The 18,532-nt window shown below is 39.1% G+C and overlaps 1 protein-coding gene across 1 annotated transcript in view; it reads right to left on the bottom strand.

Annotated features, from left to right (window-relative positions):
• Window positions 1–18,532, bottom strand: part of ush2a (Usher syndrome 2A (autosomal recessive, mild)) — a 190,570-nt gene that overhangs the window by 155,801 nt on the left and 16,237 nt on the right. Inside the window, exons 6-12 of the mRNA XM_086174562.1 lie at window positions 13,145–13,280; window positions 8,663–8,726; window positions 7,780–7,881; window positions 7,259–7,448; window positions 4,416–4,630; window positions 2,373–2,594; window positions 266–359 (exon numbers count right to left, since the gene is read on the bottom strand). Of these exons, the coding sequence (XP_086030688.1) occupies window positions 266–359; window positions 2,373–2,594; window positions 4,416–4,630; window positions 7,259–7,448; window positions 7,780–7,881; window positions 8,663–8,726; window positions 13,145–13,280 (1,023 nt within the window). The remainder of the gene's footprint in view (window positions 1–265; window positions 360–2,372; window positions 2,595–4,415; window positions 4,631–7,258; window positions 7,449–7,779; window positions 7,882–8,662; window positions 8,727–13,144; window positions 13,281–18,532) is intronic.

Genomic DNA, 18,532 nt, shown 5'->3' with positions numbered 1-18,532 from the left:
AAATAACCTCTAGGCAGATTCATATTTGTGTACATTTTTGTTGATGTATCTGTATGAGGTGTGTCTCATCTGATGGTGAGTAACAAAACCAAATACTATTTTTTTCGGAGAAGGTAAACAAGTTTAAAGTTTAATAAATGTACTATTATTTGTGGCAGGCGAAGGCAGATCTTACCATGGCCCTGAAATGACCTCGCATTGTGTGGTTAGTCATTTAGAGCGACAAGACATTACACATCATTGTGATTACATGCACGAAACTTACATTGCTTCCTTCTGTGTGGCTCTCAGGCAGACAAACGCAGCGGTAGGGAGCGACACTGGTGTCACAGTGGTCTGCATGGCCGTGACACTCACATCTGCCAGATGACAGATAGGAATTGGAAGACGGAGTGAAAAGGCAGAAGCACAGAAAAACTTGAGCATCAATTATGTGATTGTAATGAACTTCTGCTGTTGTACAACAAGTAATTAAGCAAACAAGTAAACATCCTCATCCTCATTTTATCCTCTTACCACCCACACCCCCTGCTCCTTGTTCATGAAATAGCCGTCGTGACACAAGGAGGTTCACATTCAACATTTATAAATGCCATCTTGAGAATTATCAGAGAAGCATAGCATGTTGCAGACAGGCCTGTGTCTCTCCTTATTCCTCTCTTAAATACAAGCTGGTAGGCGCTAACACACACACACACACACACACACACACACACACACACACACACACACACACACACACACACACACACACACACACACACACAGGCCAGCACTCTGCAGGACAGTCGTTCAATTATGCATTCAGACATTGGGTTGTTATTTTCATTCTTTCTCATGGATCCTGTAACCTCGTTCTCTTTCTACTGTGTTTTTTTTCCTGCCGATTACATTGATCAGTTCTGAAGAATACATTTCAATTTGCAATTAACTTCAAGATTTCTGGCGAAGTATTCTTTTGATACACTCAAATACCTTTATGAGACATTTGCGTAAAAATAGCTAATTTTTTGGTCCCCGGGATAGAATGTATAAAAAGGAAAATAAACCAGGGATGAGATTATAAAGGAAACTTTCAGAGAAACCCCCAGAGGGGTCAAGTGCCTGGGACTTTCAATTGCATCAGCTGGGACTAAAGAGGCCTTTCAGGTGCAGGACAAAAAAGTCCTTTTACCTTTGTAAAGAACTCGGCTATAACACAACCTGGATCGCTGAAAATCTATACAAAGATACCTGTTTGATTCGGCCGAATGAAACTTCTGAAGCTTTGTGTAGTTCTGAGCTTGTTTGTAGCCTAAATTTATTCCAGCATGATTTGTCTGGTGCTTAAACAATGTGATTTTAACTGGCTTGCAAATCACTGACAACTTCTATCTCATGGATGTAGTTCTGTTCTGCTCATTTGCCTCTGAGCTTTGCAGTTCACTTGTACCAAAAAAAAAAAAGGAAAGGATTTGTCAACTTTTATAATGCCATTGCTGACATGATTATAGGTTTAATAATACATGTTCAGTAAGTTACCATGCAAACTGTACTTGTGTCATCCTGATTAGATTAAAATGAAATGGTTCTTCAGTTGAAGGATTGTGGTTACAACTGTAGGAAGTATCCATAGTTGCTTTGTTTCCTAAAAGTTCAAATACAATTGTTAAACTTTAAAATAGTGTTTGAGAAAGAAAGGCCGTCACATTCAGGTGAGGGTCTCCCTCTTGTTGCATTCAGCACTGCAGCTGAGAAAACGTACATGTGAACTGTCAATATTCTTAACACGAGGCACATGTCCCCTACCGACAACAAACCATGAATCATATTTAAAATACTGTATATGCCTCATGAAGAATTAAGACAGAAGTAGAAAATGTATAAGAGAGAAGGAGAAATGAGGAGGTGTAAAGAATGCAAAGATAAGATTTTACCAGCTCTAAATCTCTGTTTCTCATACTTCAGTGTAACGAGCTTCTAATTAAAACAGCTTAGAGGGAGGGGGAAGGAGAGTATGAGTTTGAAAATGATTGCCTCCTGCATAATCCTATAATTACCACAGCCATAAAAACAGTTACTCTGTCTGTCTAATGAATAGATGTTTTCATAATTATGCTCAAAAAAATCTCTGCTGAAATTCAGGAGTCTCTATGAATATGATTTTTAAGATGTAAGGGTATGTTTTGTCAATTCTTCTTTCGAAAAAATATACAAGGAAGCTCAGGTCACTTATGAAGCTCAGGTCACTTATTATGCGCAGCCTTAGACACTCTGTGCTAAACTAAATAATGAGTGTTTTTAGTTATTGAGGGTGAATAGTATGTCCATGCATCAAAACACAGAACGGAACTAACTTTAAGACTGATGGAGGAATAAAAGTAACACTTCACCTGCCACTGATGGTGATCTCACTGATGGCATAGTATCTGTGGTGCTGGTCCACCCCACCTGCTGTTGTGTGGAATTGGCCTCGAAGATGAAACCTGACCTGGGTGGCATGTACCATTCTCTGAAGGGCAGGGGTGTTGTAGAAATCATTATAGCCAGGCCTAGGGTTTGGTTGCGGGGTCAGCAAGCTGACAGTGATATTACCTCCTGAGAAAGGCATGTCACTGGAACACACACAAAAAAAAAAAACATGTGCTTTAGACTGAATATGAAAACCACATGAATCCACTTTCGTGTCAACTTAGCATTGGCAAAGAAATTTATTTTTGCCTTCAGGTCAAAAACACAAACTTTGACATGAACTCTTTCTGTGATAAACATGTGTTTATATATATTTTTATTTTTTTTTAAATCATTTTTAAACTGGCATTTTCTGACAAAAAGTGGTGCCTGTTGAAACAAATTGCAGAATCATATGTGGGACTCATTTTCAGAAATATTTCACACGTTTTCGGTCTGAAATTTATGATTTGCAGATAATTGTTAATCTCAGATTCAGAGAACAAAGTGTCAATGTAGGTTTATCACCAACATTTAATAAGAAATGACAGGCAGGATTATTGTCATGAATTAATTTATTATCATTATCACTAAAATCACATTTTTTTATTAACATTCCACTGTTCCACTTCTTGCTTATTAGCTGCTGGTAAGGTGATGAAAATACAAGTTCAAATCAATTTTATTTGTAAGTGGGTAAATTACCTGACAACTGAAATGTTAAAATCCAAAAGCTTGGACTTGCAGTTACATGTATTCTGTCCCTCCTACTGCCATAGGTAATTCTGTATATCTGAATGGATTCATAAAATGTTGTTTATCTGTGCAGCTTGAAAGATGTAAAAGGAATCCCCTGGAGCCAAAGACAAGTGAGTGGTTGAAAAACCTGAAACTCTCGTTTATCTTGCCAGATTCTTATGTGAATACAGAATATGGTAAATCTCTAAGATTAAATATCCTCTTTCATGATAAGAAACCTTGCAACTTGAAATCAGGTGATCTTTTTGATAAAATTATCAGCACTAAAGTCGCGACGAGTTTTATCATGTTACCATCATCAGGTTCAATTACGCTCAGGCCAAATTAACCAATATATGTGACTGTGCCAAAAAGGGAAGTTCATGATATCCAGTCAACAATCAGAAATAAGTAATGACTACAAATTCAATGATCTTATAGTCGTGTTCACACCTGTTCTGTGTTGTGCCAAGTATGGCCTCTTTCTAAGCACTTCTGCCAAAAATTAAGTCTGCAAGACTAAATGTGTGCGTTCTACTTGTTCCTTGTCCAGTTTTCTACATACTGCCCAACTCGTGATCTGCCAAGGCAACACAATAGGTTCTTTTTCCTTTAGTTTAGTCACTGCTGTGTCAGCGATTGTGGGTGTGGGTGGGTGAGTGTGTACATGTTGTTGTGTGATCAGTGTATTTCTTTATTTCAATGGTACTCTGAACATGTTATTTGAAGGAACATTTATGCAAACAGCATTAAAAAAATATTAGTTTCATCTTGGTAGGTAGATCTACAAAGCAGACTGTTTTTACTCATTTAAGTGTCACCAGTGTTCAAAACATTAAGAAATCATAGGTCATCTCACATACAACAGCAGGTTATACCTGTAATCATAGTCATAATAAAACTTAATTAAAATCAATTATATTCATAATTCAAAAGTCACTACATTTCTTGTAACATGATGGGAGTCACGTGATTTGAGCCATTAAAATGGTATTCAGTTTTAATAATTCCAACTAATTTTTGAGGCATGGACTTCAATACGTTTTTGTAAGCATTGTAATCATGAAATGTATTTTAATTTACCATCAGTGTGCGCCTATTTGAAACTAGATAATGTTATCAGTTTTTATTGTGGTGGTTCATTACATTAGTCCGTAGATAAAAACATTTATACGAGTTTCATAAATATGATGAAGTATTCTTTTCGTCTATTTTGATCCGCTATTTCACTACATTTTACACCTTACCTGGGCAATTGCAGGCAGTTGACGGAGTCCGGTCTCAGTAAAGGCCCATTGTTCTCCATTTTAAACACACTGCAGTCTTTGGCCAGGTATTGCCAATCGAGCCAAGACTGTTCTGTCACGTTAATGCCGAGAGGATTCCCGAGGATGAATCTTTGTCTTTGGATCTGAACTGATTCGGGCAAAAAGCTACCAAATTGTATAATAATGTGGAATACCTGGAGGGAGGAAAGACATTTACAGAACATAGAGAGAACAATCAGCTTGAAGGTAAATTTAATTTAATTTGTTTTTACCTAATCAGTGGCTGCATTTTATTTGCAAATTTGTATTAATTGCTTAGTGATTTTGAGATGCAACAGAAGTTATTATTTCTTGAAATATTTTTTATCAACAAAGATATAATTGCAAACATATTTAATACACATTTCCATGCAAAAACATTTTTTTAATTAGGGAAATTGTGAAGTATAAGGCCAAAAATCGATTAATAATGCAGTTGAGTCACCAGACTTACAAGTTTCTGTGTTGAAAGAGAGAAGAGTACAGCTACTTGCAAGTGAGATGACTTAACCAAATTCAATATTGTGACTGATCAGGGTCAAAACATTGGGTCTTTAACTTCCTCTGAAGGGTTTTTTCCTGCCCCCCAGAGGAGGTTTGGAGAGACGAAATCACTCCAAAATGCAGAGACTAAATGGTGAAGGTGGATGACCAGAGTTGTGGTCAGAAAGAAAGTCATTGCTGCATTGGTGGTGAGTTCTTGAGACCCCACAGATACCAGCTGTGAGGGAGGCTGTCAGACAGTAGGAGCCCCTTCAGGCCCAGATGGCCCGCAGGGCTCTGTTAACTGCAGGGTTTTAAATGTACAGTATTTTCCTCAGGGCACTACGGTTCTGTGGTAACAGTAAAGCAGTATGTGTGAACTATGTTATGTAGGCTGTTAAGGGACTCTGGGGTAAAGGGTTGAGACAGCTGTCTATGTGTTTTATATGTCTTTATATTGTCAAGTTAAGGGGAAACAGTGAAGTTCACCTACTGGTTTACAGGCTATGGGTGTGACAGATTGATGCTGTTACATATTCACATACAGGTGTTCTATACCTGAAGAAATTATATGCTTTGATATACAGAAAAGTTGTATTTTTGAAATAAATCCTGATGAGACATCATATTGCTGTACATGTAAGATAGAGAAATAAATAAATAGTAATAAAACTGTGTCATGAGACATGTTTTTTACCCTGAAGACTATAAAAATAATACAATACATGGGTAAAAACTTGGTAAATTTTAAAATTCCAAGGTTACTTTCATGTATAATGTATCTAGTATAATTCAAATATTAAAATTGCTCTCAATAGACATTTTCCCTTTATTTGATCAAAAATGGAAATTGTAATTGCTTTTAACAGTAGGTGCAAACAGCACACACAAATACTAGAGTTTTCTTTCAAACATATACCGTGCACATTTCTATGAAGGTGCCACTGTTGTAGTGTGTATTTATTGTTATCTGTCCCTCTACAGTATTGGCTAGGACACTGGGTTGCACAGCAGGAAGCGCATTAAGCCACCACCACTGCGCAGACACAAAGTCGAACTTCAGAAAATGTGTTTTATCTGGGGACTTGATTTGAGCGTCCACATAAGGACAGCTCCCAAAATCCTGCCCACGCTCACAAACACACTTCAGAGAGAAGAGGGATGAGTTTTGACAGTCCCAGTGTCGACAACACCCAAATCCCCCCTGTGGCTCTCACAGCGGTGCTTAGAGTGATGCTGCTGTTCACAGCACCCACAGGTTTAGGTATATATACTGTGGAACTGAGTGGTACTTCAACTGTATGCTCCACATAGCAAGAATTTATTCACCTGTCCTGCCTTTGATTGAAGGAGGTTTGCAATGTATGAAAAAGTCAAGGCTTTCAAATCGGTCAGTGAGCTGAGCTGAGCATCTATACATAACATGCCTCACTTACACGAAAAAGTCAGTGAATACCTTTTCAGCTACATGATAAGTTCTTTTTTGTCTGTTGATATGAGTGTTTAAAGACAGAGGGTTCTGCTTGCTGCATCAAGGAAAGCGGAGAGGCGAACTGTGTTTCGTGAGTTTGGTGTTACTGGTGTGACTCCTTGTTTCAGAGCACACGTTATCAATTAGCTGCCATTCAAGATAACTTGCACTCGGACATAAAGGTCTCTGTAAGTCACTGCACACAAGGGTTGTATTGATAACTTTGAAGTTTTTTTTTTTTAACTTTTAATATACTTTATTAATCCCTCATGGGGAAATTCGTTCTCCGTGATTAACATATCATGGATGAACCATGACCAGTAGGCTGCCGTCCATCAGCGCCAGGGGAGCAGTTAGGGGTTCAGTGTCTTCCTCAACTTCGACACACTAGAGAGAGCTGGGAATCGAGACAGGAATGTTTGGTTCCGAAGACGACTGCTCTTCCTTCCTCCTTGCCACGCCATCCCTAAGTTATGTTTGATAGAATTCTCGCTTGTGATTTGCAGAGAAATATTGACTCCTAGGAACTAGATGTGCCTGCAAATAAAAAAGCATCCCACAAGACTTAAGCCATCCAGGGGAGAGCTTGCACCTAGGATTGACTATCCACTAAGAAAAGCATGGAATAAGGCCCAGTATGCAACTTTACAAAACTTTTGAAGGTGTGTTTTGACCAAATTAAACCAGAGGCATTACCCGGTGCAGTTCTGATAGGAGCTAAATACAACCTACTTATGACAAATGCCTCTTCAAAAACATTACATAGTTTACATTGCACTCCATTTGTAATTATAGTGAAATTTCATTGTGACTTTAGATGTTTTCTTACCTGATACTGTCCATTCTCCAGATTGACTGTAATAGTGACTCCTTTATCCAGTTCTTCTGGTGTCATGATTTTGGAGAGCCACGACGTGCCCATGTCCTGGTCATTGATGTAAGTGAGCGGATGTGCATTGAGGTTAAGTCTCGAGACTCTGTCATTGGAGGTGTCCCCAACGGCATTGGATATACAGTATCTGTATACAGCACCCAAAAAAGATGGAATTCAATAATTAACTCATTAATTCATTTTTGTTCCAGTGTTTATCCAGGGCTTTTTGGTAGTCACGTCAGGCTGAGAACTTCAATGCAGGTGAACGGCTGTGCTATCAGGGAGACGCCAAGTGTTCCCAAGCCAGGCAAGATATATAATAGATGGAGGAGGACAAATATCATAGGAAAGATAATTCATGTCATTTTTGTTAATATCAACCGTTAAGAATTTCCCAAAAAATATTAAGACGTCGGAAAATAATTACAATGGTTTAAAACATATAGCTCACCACAGAATGCAAAGACAAACTGTACCTCTCTAGCAAAGGATGCAGTCTCGGATGACTGGGAGGACAGCGACACTCTGACAAGGAATGGAGCTGGGGCAGGACACCCGAATAAACCTCCACTATTTCCCTGTTAATTGGAACAAATTACAGAGAAAGAGTTAAAGTAAAATTAAAAAAAAAAAAGAGCAGCGTTGCCCTGTTTCCAGATATAACACGAACATTCCGAATAATTTTCACTGAAGATTTTTTTTTTTACAATGACACTTTAACAAGATAAAATGTGTTGCCTGATTTAGACATTGAAGAATTTTAATATTTATATTACACCGAAAATACTCAGTTCCATTGTATTTCAAAGCGACAATGTATTGAAGAAACAACTTCAGTGGCTCTGAAGATAAACTATTGCATTTAAGAAGTCGTAAAATGTTAAGCCCCTGGTAACAGGCCCTGAAAACGTCATACAATGTGAGAAAATAAAGGCATCGCTTGACACACAATCCCTGATTTTACGTCTTTGTAATCTTGATGAGTCCGACTTGTATGTTGTCACTGTTAACTGCACGTCACTGGTGAGAAAAACACTAATTGTTGTGTATTGAATTCTGGAAAAATCCTCTGGAAGCTGTATGGATCTAAAGACCCAATGATTACCCGTCTCTTACATTCCCATGCTCTCCTTCTTTATCTCGCCATACTGATCCTCTAATCTATATATAATCTGTCTATTCCTCCCCCTCCTACTATCTCTTTGTCCCTTTTTTGATTCTATGTGGACATCGCATCTCTACCCCCCTTTCAACAATGACTACCTTCCCCTCTGGTTGCAAATCCATTTACAACATGCTGTTACTCTGTCCAGGCATTCTTGATAAAATGTGTGTCTATGCTACCCCAATCCGCCTCACCTGTTGGTCAGAGTAGCAGGATAAAATCTTAGGTCCTGCATCCGCCCAATGAACTGATTAGACCCTGGAGAGATGACAGCGAAGGAAAAAAAAAAAACGAAAATGAAGAAAGTGTTAATGGGTTGTTACGGTGAGTGAGAGGATTTCACAGTATTTAGTAGATTATCTTATCAGTTCAGTGATAATGGCTAAGTGAAGCAGCCAATACCTACTTATATTAGCTAAGTTCAGGATACAAAGCTGACAAGGATCAGCTGCAGACTACATTTGCCTCCATTTCAGAGCAGCAAGTCCTCTGATGGTGGCCTGGTAAGCCTGGTAAGTATGGGGTCCATTCAGATCTAGCCAACTAAAATATGGTGACATTTACTTGTACTATTTAATAACCAAGTAAAATAGAGCTTTAGAGGGTTTACTTATATGTTTGTACCTGCATTTAACTGTTATGGCTCAGCAGTTACTTTTCAAAAGGTTCTGATCAAAGTGTTATTTTAAACATATGCTGGGTTAATTGTCAACCGTGATTACTCTGAACATCATTTTATCAATTAAGAGTTCCAACGACTCATGAATCCTATTTTTCGACCAAATTTAAGCTTAAATTTTGTTGCTTGTTGAGGTAATTTGTCGAAGAATGACATACACGAAATGCTCAGTCACTAAACAGTTTGGAATTAGCATTTGAAGAGTCTCGATTTCAGCTTGACATAACTAAGTGGTGAATTGTCACGTCATTCTATTACAATGAGATGATTGACATAGGACAGTAGAGTTTCGATTTGGAAAAGGTCCAACACTGAAATGAACAACTCTGCAAAAGCTGATGTCAAAGCTAATGAGAAAGCCGTCATCTCCTTAAGAAATGAAATGCACAGATGCAAGACAGGATATGCCACACACACCAAATATCCTCAACCATGTGGGCATGTTGTTCACCTGGAAACCTGGACTCTACACTAGAAATTCCATCAAATACCTCAATGAGCACAGGCAGGCCAGCAACACATCAACACAACCCTACATACATATATGCCGTATATATGGCAATTTTGGATAGAACATAAAAGACTTAAAAACACACAGACGATGATGCTGGTCCAAAGCAAGCCAGAGAATGTTTGTGTCCAACAAACTTCTGTCTAGTTTGACAACAACTCTTAGATGCTTAGAGACGGATCCATCTCTGAGCATTGACAGAACCCGTGCCATGTCTAGCTTTGTCTATGACAGTGTGTGCTTCTGTTAGAAGCTTTACCACGTGTATTCCAACAAACATAACTTTAGAGAATGGGAGCATACGCGTGTGCATGTATGTTTGCATTTGCATTCGAGACAGGCTTTGCAGTGTTTGGCTCAAGCACAGTGTGCAACTGGGAGTGTGTGTGTATGCTGGGTGGGGGGGGGGGGTTATGTGTCTAAAACTGAATGAGAGTGGGGAGTGCTCTGGGATGTAAGTGTGTTACAACAGTTTGTGATTGTGCAGCCTTAGGCTTTGGCTCAGGATTTCTTTAGTGTGTGGAAATGGGATTATGCCTTCCTCTGAAAAGCACTCTCCCTATTGTTACTGGGATGATGCAAGGTATAAGCCTTAATTCTCTCTTCTCTGTGTAGGTCTGTGCCTTCTCTGTCTTCATTTCAGTTATTCACTTGATCTCAAAGTTCCATGTTTGTTATTTGTAGTTGGAGCGATGATGGCTAATGTGATATTTAGTGTTGTTTTGATACTTTTCATTTTTTTTTCTTTTTTCAAAGTAATTTTCTGCTTCATATGCATTTAGTTTGGTGACTTTCCAAGTCACTGCTATTGATAATGACGGAAGTTTATTACATCAAAAAATCCACAATTAACAAGCCAATGGTATTTTGCGGTATGGCAAAATATAAATACATAAAATAAAAATCTCAGATGCAGTATGTTGCATACAGTGTATCATCCAACTCCAACCCCATACAAAATTATGGTTAAAGCATTGTTATCCTCGGAAAGTTTTAATCAGTGGTGAGTAAAAGTTTCAGATGATTTCTGCATCATATCCTGTATTAAATCGACTGAAATGAGCTGTAAGTAATCAATGATTAATTATATTACTAGCAAGAGTAATCTGTAAGGTCAAATAAATTACATATTTAAATAGGTGATTCTGGTTCGGCAAGAGGGAGCTTTTTAAAGAAACACCTTTTTGGAGTTCTTTTATACTGGACAAAATATGTGGCAAAATACACTTTTTGAGAAGACGTCCTCTGCCAAGAATCCAAGCGAGCTGTAAATAAACTTCTCGAGTCAACAGATGGAGAGATGCCACACAGGGGCAGCAGGATCTGTCTACAGATAGAGGACGGGACCAGGAGCCTACTACACTCCGGCACCCACACAACACTGCTGGAGTCCAGGGTTGTAAATAATGTTTGGGCTGCTGGACAGATTGTAGCTCTGGAAGTTAGACCAGGCAAACTAACAGAGAAAATAGTAGACAAACTTGATTACATGTAAAAAAAAAAAAAAAATCTGACTTGAAATGATCATCTTTTTGGGGTGCGAAGACTATTTGTGTTTTTCCTTTTGATTCGTGAAATATCACTTGAAGCAAATGTGGAACTACGGCATGTGAAAATGTAATGGTAGCAGTGCAGAGGAAAGAAACCACAGGCACAGAGACTGGGGGCTCGATACACATTCAAACCGGTTTGATATTGCAGAAAGGGAGGATTTACTATACAGCAATACACACATTCTTTCCTCCCTCATGCTAGATCACTTCACATTATTGATTAAAATGGGTTGTGCATTTAACATGGAATGTGGAATATCTTGTTCTGATGGAAGACAATCCTGGAAACATCACAACCAAGAAGGTTCTGGGTTCTACCAGCGTCTGCATGGGTTCTCAACAGGTGTTCCCGCATTCCTCACAGACCAAAAAAACACGCAGTAGGTTAATGGAAGGCTATAAATTGCTCAAGGTGTGAATGCGACATAAAGGTGTTTTTCTGTCATGTTGCCTTCTGATCGACTTGTGACAAATCCTGGCTGTAACCTGCCTCTCCCTCAATGTCAGCTGGGATTGGCAAAAGCCCCCAGTGACCCTGTGTTCAGAATTATCAGCACTGAAAATGGTCGGATCAATCAATAAAGGCAAATATAATCTTATTTATATTCAAGATTACAGAAAAAAGATTTTTTCAATATTAAGTAGTCAAGTTTAAAATGTATCTTTCATTTCATGGTTCAGAAAAGTCACACAATTAGGTTCCATTCTTACTTACTAACAAAAAACTGTTAAGCTAATGTTTCAGTCTTCTTTGTCCATAACAAGAAATTGAAAAATTATGCATACAATTTTTTTTTGTATACCAAAGATTAGGTACATCATATCAGTAGTTGTATTTTAGATTATGCCAAAATAGTTTCATTTATTAACAGCCACTTCAGGAGGATAAAGTAAAGTGGAAAGACTTCCTAATGACAAACACATAGTTACAAAATGAATTGGGAAAATGACAATTGTGACCACTTCCTCTCTGTCCCAAATTTGTGTGTTGATAAAGGAGCTGAACTATTATCACACCCAAACAACAAGTGTGCCAGCAATGACAAGTTATCCCGGTTCTCATACACTGTTCTGTTGGCCAGGCCTCCACTGAAAAATACATACTTGTTCATCAATATATCTGATCAGCTTCCACATAATCAATCCACTGATCAAGATTCCAGACACAGCCCTCAGTTCGACCCCAAATAACCACACACACACACACACACACACACACACACACACACACACACACACTCTCTCTGTCTCCCTTGAGCCAATCACTTGTATTGATCACAACCTCTAATGTGATCTTCAGCTGATCAGATGCTACATGCACTGAACTAGGGATCAATGCCTGATAAACGAGAAGAAAAACACTCGTTTATCACCCTGGAGATGAACGGATATCATTTTTCTCTCAATTTCTCTCTTATTGACTCTGAGACGGTTCCCGGGCACCACCAATCAATCACAGATGTGTAGTTGAAGGGGGATAATGGCTGGAAGGAAAATAAAGGTGGAGTAGCCATTGATACCATATTAAGATTTACAGACAAGATAGACTTGAAGGTAACTTTTCTCTGCCTGAAGTGAAAAACAGACCCCAGAGTTAGAGAGCGAGACCCCATTTAAGGTTTGATTTGCTGAAAAATGAATGTATTAGATTTGCTGTTGCGTTTTCATATGCAGTTGAGACACACTCGGAACTCACTGATTCTAAATGATTCCAGCACAAGCAACATGACATTGGGACAGACTAACAGTATAATCAAATAATTAAAATGAAAATGCCTGCCTTCGCTTTTTAACTAATTGATTAATTTAGGGGTGTCAGGCGGAAAGTACCACAATCTTGTGCATCATCAACCATTTAAACCAAAAGCATAAAAAATAAATAAGGAAATTAAAAAACATGTATTTATGCTTTACAAAACAGTGCCATATTTACCATTGGCGCTGAGTCCCACCCACATGGCGGTGTCCTCGTCGTTGTCATGGAGTCTGGACATGAGAGATTGTGTCTCGAATGGGGTCCCATCCTCCTCGAGTCCATTCAGGAAAAGACTTATCTGCCTGTCATAGACCTGTAAATGAATCCCACTTATAGTTAGTTTGTTTATTCCTGCTATATATTTTCATTAATTGGTGCCCAAACTTGAAATGCTGAGGATGTGTGGGAAGTGAAGTGTGTAATACAATAATGATGCTATAAAGTTTATATAATGCAGTGCGAAAAACCTGGTTTATGTGCTCAAAGTTTCTTCAAGAATATGTACTAACATAAAAATATTCTCATTATATCTTTTTGACAAAAGAGAAAAAAAGATGTGTCTCAAAAAAAATCCAATTAGATGAATATGCAAATACTTTTCATTCCGCAATTGTAATGACAACAACAACAACAACATAATTGAGACTGATCAGGACCTTCAGTGTGCAGAGAGAACTTTTGTCAATGAATAAAAGTGATCTTGAAACCTTTATCAAATTCATTCATGGGGACGTGCAGCTGAAGGGGAATAAGAAGAAAAAACGACATTTTGAGCAGGACTTAACTAGCATTCAGTATGTTCTCTGTACTACAGATACCACTCATGGGTCCGAGTGTTATAATGTGACAAATGAGGGGATTCAAAAAGCGCCATGAATGCAGCAAAAAGGTGTGGTAGTGGGCTAACTTCTACAACACTTTGAAGAGGGGCGGCTTGATGGTGTTGGCAACAGCGCATGACTGCTAACGTGAAAGCATGCATTACCATTGTGTTTACCGTATTCATGCATGTGTATGCACATATGTGTATATATGATGCTGTGTCTGAATTATACATATGCCTAATCTTCTAACTCATTTCCCCTTGTAGCAGAAAAGCCCCAGGCTAAACTGCTTCAGCCACAAATTAGCTTTCTGTTTGACCAAAAAATCTCCTCCCCGCTCCTTTCGTCTGTCCTTTACCGATCTGCTGCATGAATATTAAAAACGGCACAGCAGACACCATCGTCAAAGGAGTGGCAGCTCTCTTTCACATCAAACCCTGGCAAAACGAAAGACACTTCCATGAGATCCACCTCCTCACTCGCATGCACACGCGCGCACACACACACACACACATACACACAAAACTTTAATACGCCCTTTCCTGCTGTCTCTTTTACCCCATCCCAAATCCAGGGTTCAAAAAACACACTGTGGGACCACTGATAACCACGACATTCCATGTCTTACTTAAGTTACCCCACTTCTTCATCATGCTTTTTTGCCGCTGTCCACCTTGTATTTGTCCTCTTTCATTCTTGCGAGGTCATTTGGTCCCTTGGCCTTGTTTGTGTTGCTGAATTTCTTCATCTCCTAATTAATTTTCTCTCTCTTTCTTCCTATTTGTCTCAACATTCTTTACATTCCCGCCTGTCTGCAACTTCTCACTTACATCTGTCTTCTTGTCTTTTCCCCCTCATGTTTATCTTGCCCTGTCGCTCTCACTTGTTGTCAGCGCTTTATGGAAGTTGAAAAGGTGTGAGGAGGGAAATAAGTCCAAGTCAAAAAACGCCTTCAGGGGATGAAGGCAAGCCCAGACAAGTGTCTGCCTCTCAGAGGATAGTTAAGATGCCCAGACAGACACTTTCATGATGGCTGATTGAAGACTGGCAAGCGCATGAGAGCACAAGAGAGCGTATGGGAGAGAATAGGAGTTTAAAAAAAAAAAAAAGAGACAGGGGCAAGAAAAAGAAAAGTCAGAGAGCGGCTGTAAGAGAGGCAGCTTGAAGAAGGGCCCACTTTAAGAATCTCTAAGCTTGAGCTGTGTGGCTCTTGGGGAGATGTGAAGCAGTTGTCAGGCCTGATGTAAATGAATCCTGAAGCGCTTCATCCTCCTTAGCTGCCATGCGCCCTTTTGAAACATGTCCAAGTCCTCTTTGTTAGGTTTTACAAACACTTTCCCTTCATTTTCCCATCTCTCCATTCATCTTTATTTTTACCACCTCCTTTCCTCTACCTCTGTCTCTTTTAGCCAGTGTTACTTTCGAGCTCTTTGAGAATTAAAGGGGAAAAAAAAAGTCAGAGCATTCTGTAGTTGTGATAACTAGCCTCACTTGGGCTTTGTCCACTAAGTCCAGAGGAAAGGACTCCTTCAAACTCAATTGCCTTGCTTCCCTCTTTACTGTTCCATATAGGTTTTAATCCAAAGTACAAAAACCCCCTATCAATTTATGTATTTTCTGTTTCGCAGTGTCCTCCGCACTGAGCTACAATAGAGCCATACAAATAAAAATATATCTAAGAATGTTTACATTCTCTTGCCACAATAATTGGATGTCGTGTTTTTTTAACAAATAATGCCTTTCCTGCTTTTACTTTTCTATGCCAAAGAATGTTGTGGTATTAGATTGATTTCTTAGCAAGGTTAAAGTCCTGTTGGGAACGCATGTGTAAAAGGGAAAGCAGGAACCGCATGACAGCTTGCTTAAAACCCATAGTGTGGTGTGTTTGCACATTTAGCTCAGCTGCGGAACATTGAAACTCCACATGCAGAACCCCAGCTCGAGTAGCCTTTTTTTTCCATGAGATTTTAGTTTTGCTAAATTCTGTAAAGTTTAGATACGGGAAACATACAACAGATGGCCAGGAAGTAGGCAATATAACACAATGGGACAAATGAGGATTTTCTTAGATCACATTAAAGATCACCATAAACATGTATTTGTAAAAAAATTAGACAGACATGAGTTATTGCCCATATGGGAAAGTTAAGTCTGCCATGTAACTGATTCTGGATTGCTGGTCTGTCAAAAGATGCCCGTAGACCTCTCACTACCCAATAAACACACTGATCATTGTAATCTCAGTGCACATTTTAACAGAGGAAGTAAAGTGTGTTGTCTTTGTGTATTGAAACTGAAAGGTAGGTTGGTGGATTCAAGACTTTATGCAGGATTATCAATACTGCAACTGCAGATTTTCAATGCTAAAATCTCAATGTTACACTCAAAACAATAACTAAAAAATTAAAAGAAAACAGCTTTTGTTTGAATTCATAAATTATGTTTCAAACACAATATGGTCTATCCCATAGAAGGGTAAACATGACTCAAATGTGTCTTGGCTAAATGGACAGCTTCACATAGTTTATGCACATGGAGTCGAAGTATGAAAGTGATTAGTGAAAAATAAGTTGGGTGGAAAATTTAATTTGTTGAGTGACCTCTGATATTCTGAAAATAAAATTGCTCTAAACAGACAGCATGCTGCTGTGCTTATGCAATTTTTGTATTATCTTTTATCTATTTTCTGATACTTACTGGATAATTTTCTTCATTTTTTTTAGGCTGCTATGCCATATGGGAGTTCTGCTGAGTAAAACCCATCCTGCTGCCAATGTTACCACCAAAGCCTCTCTAAAAGCCCAGGGAAACCCGGTGGAAAGCTTTTAGTGATCTGTTGAGTAGCATTTTGACCAAAGCTCTTCTCGATTTTCACACTCCTACCATGCCATGGCTCAGTACACAATGTGGGTAGCAGAGTTTCCTCTAAGCTCCCTTTGTAGTTGTGGACCCAAAAAGTAAGAGGTTGTAGATAAAATAAAAATTAACTTTGAGGTGACAACAAAATATACAGAATTTAAATTTTATATCCATCCACTGTTTTTATAACACTCACAGTATAATAAATTGCAATGTATCAGGGGAGAGTTCCACAACCTGGCTGCAACAGACTGAATAGAAGCTACCGCTTGTTTTAAACCAGTGATACCTTATCCAATGAACTAAGAGCCAGATTGGGCATGTAGTGGAATAGGAGATGAGCAGTATACTGGGATGCTTGGCCATGCAAAGCTTTAAAAGTAAGCTCCAGACTTTCAAAATGGATTTTAGAAAGCAAGTGAAGAGAGGATAAAATTCAAATGGCTTGTGACCTCCTAGTGCTTCTAGTTAAGAGAAATACAGTTGCATTTGGGGTAAGAAGGAAACACTTTAAAAAGAATAATCAGATCAGATAAGAAAAAAAAAAGACTTAGAGGAATCTAAAGGAGAAATCATGAAAGCATGAATAATCATATCTACCTCAACTTTGGATCTAACAAGCCTTGCTAATCAGAATTTCCTAATTAGAGGAAACCTGATCTTATCAGGCCGGCATGATGGTCAAGTGAAAGGCACTCGGCCTAATTTTTGGTTGATATGTTAAATTTAATGTATCAATATATTGGTTGATGTTTACTATTTAACTTTCAGGAAAAAATATACAGGCTTCTATTTTAACAGAAATATGTTGGTAGTGACAGTTGACTCCATTTAGTCATTTTGACCTTAAGTTGGGATATAACCCAATCTGAAACAGCTCTTGAAATAACTACTGGGTGAGCCTGATTAGAATAGCATGAGCAAATATATAAAAAAGATCTGAAATCAGGAAATATAAAGGTGGCATTCCCCAAATGATAATGAACATGGGTGACCTTCAAAGAGCTGTCAGTGTGTTATTTACAAAAACTCTTTGGAAAGACATATCCAGCCGATGTATGACTAAGCTACTTATAAATCCCAGTCACAATAGTAATAGTTGCATCTTAAATTGGTGGAGGAAATTTAATTTGAAAACATTTGAAATCATGTATGGGGGTAAGCACGGGCTGGGGCTGGCCTTTTTTTTACTCTGGAGTGTCTCCCGGTGAGAGGCGCTGGGCAGGTGAGGGCATATTGATTGTCCCCGTCTCATGCCTGTACATTGGGGTTCAACTAAATAGAAGAGCGGGTAGGCTCGGTCCGCCTTCAGGTGGTGGGACGGGTTCTGACTGTTGTTTATGGCTATGTACCTAACAACAGTTCAGTTAACCACCCTTCTTGGGGTCCCTAGAGGGGCTGCTAGAGAACGCTCCTACTGGGGACTCCTTATTCTACCCGGAGACTTCAATGCTCATGGGCATGACAGTGCAACTTCGAAAGGTGTGATTGGGAGGAACAGCCCCCTGATCTTAACCCAAGTGGTGTTTTGTTGTTGGACTTCTGTGCTCATCACGGATTGTCCATAACAAACACCATGTTCAGGCATAAAGGTGTCCATATGTGCACTTGGCACCAACACACCTCAGATCACAGTTCTTTGATTGACCTTGTGGTCATGTCATTGGACTTGCGGCCGTATGTCCTGGACGCTTGGGTGAAGAGAGGGAAGCTGTCAACTGAAAACCACCAGCTGGCTCCGATGGTGGGGGAGGATGCCAGTCAGACCTGGCAGACCCAAACATAACGTGAGGGTCTGCTGGGAATGTCTGCCCGAGACCCCTGTCAGAATGAGTTTCAACTCCCACCTCCTGCAGAGCTACAACCATGTCCCAAGGAGGAC

Source organism: Fistularia commersonii, chromosome 27 (assembly GCF_037954325.1).
Source record: "Fistularia commersonii isolate RoL2024-O1a breed Wild chromosome 27, RoL_Fcom_v1.0, whole genome shotgun sequence".
NCBI lineage: Eukaryota > Metazoa > Chordata > Actinopteri > Syngnathiformes > Fistulariidae > Fistularia > Fistularia commersonii.
Note: the sequence above shows the minus strand (reverse complement) of the source record. Positions and strands in the feature narration are given on the sequence as shown.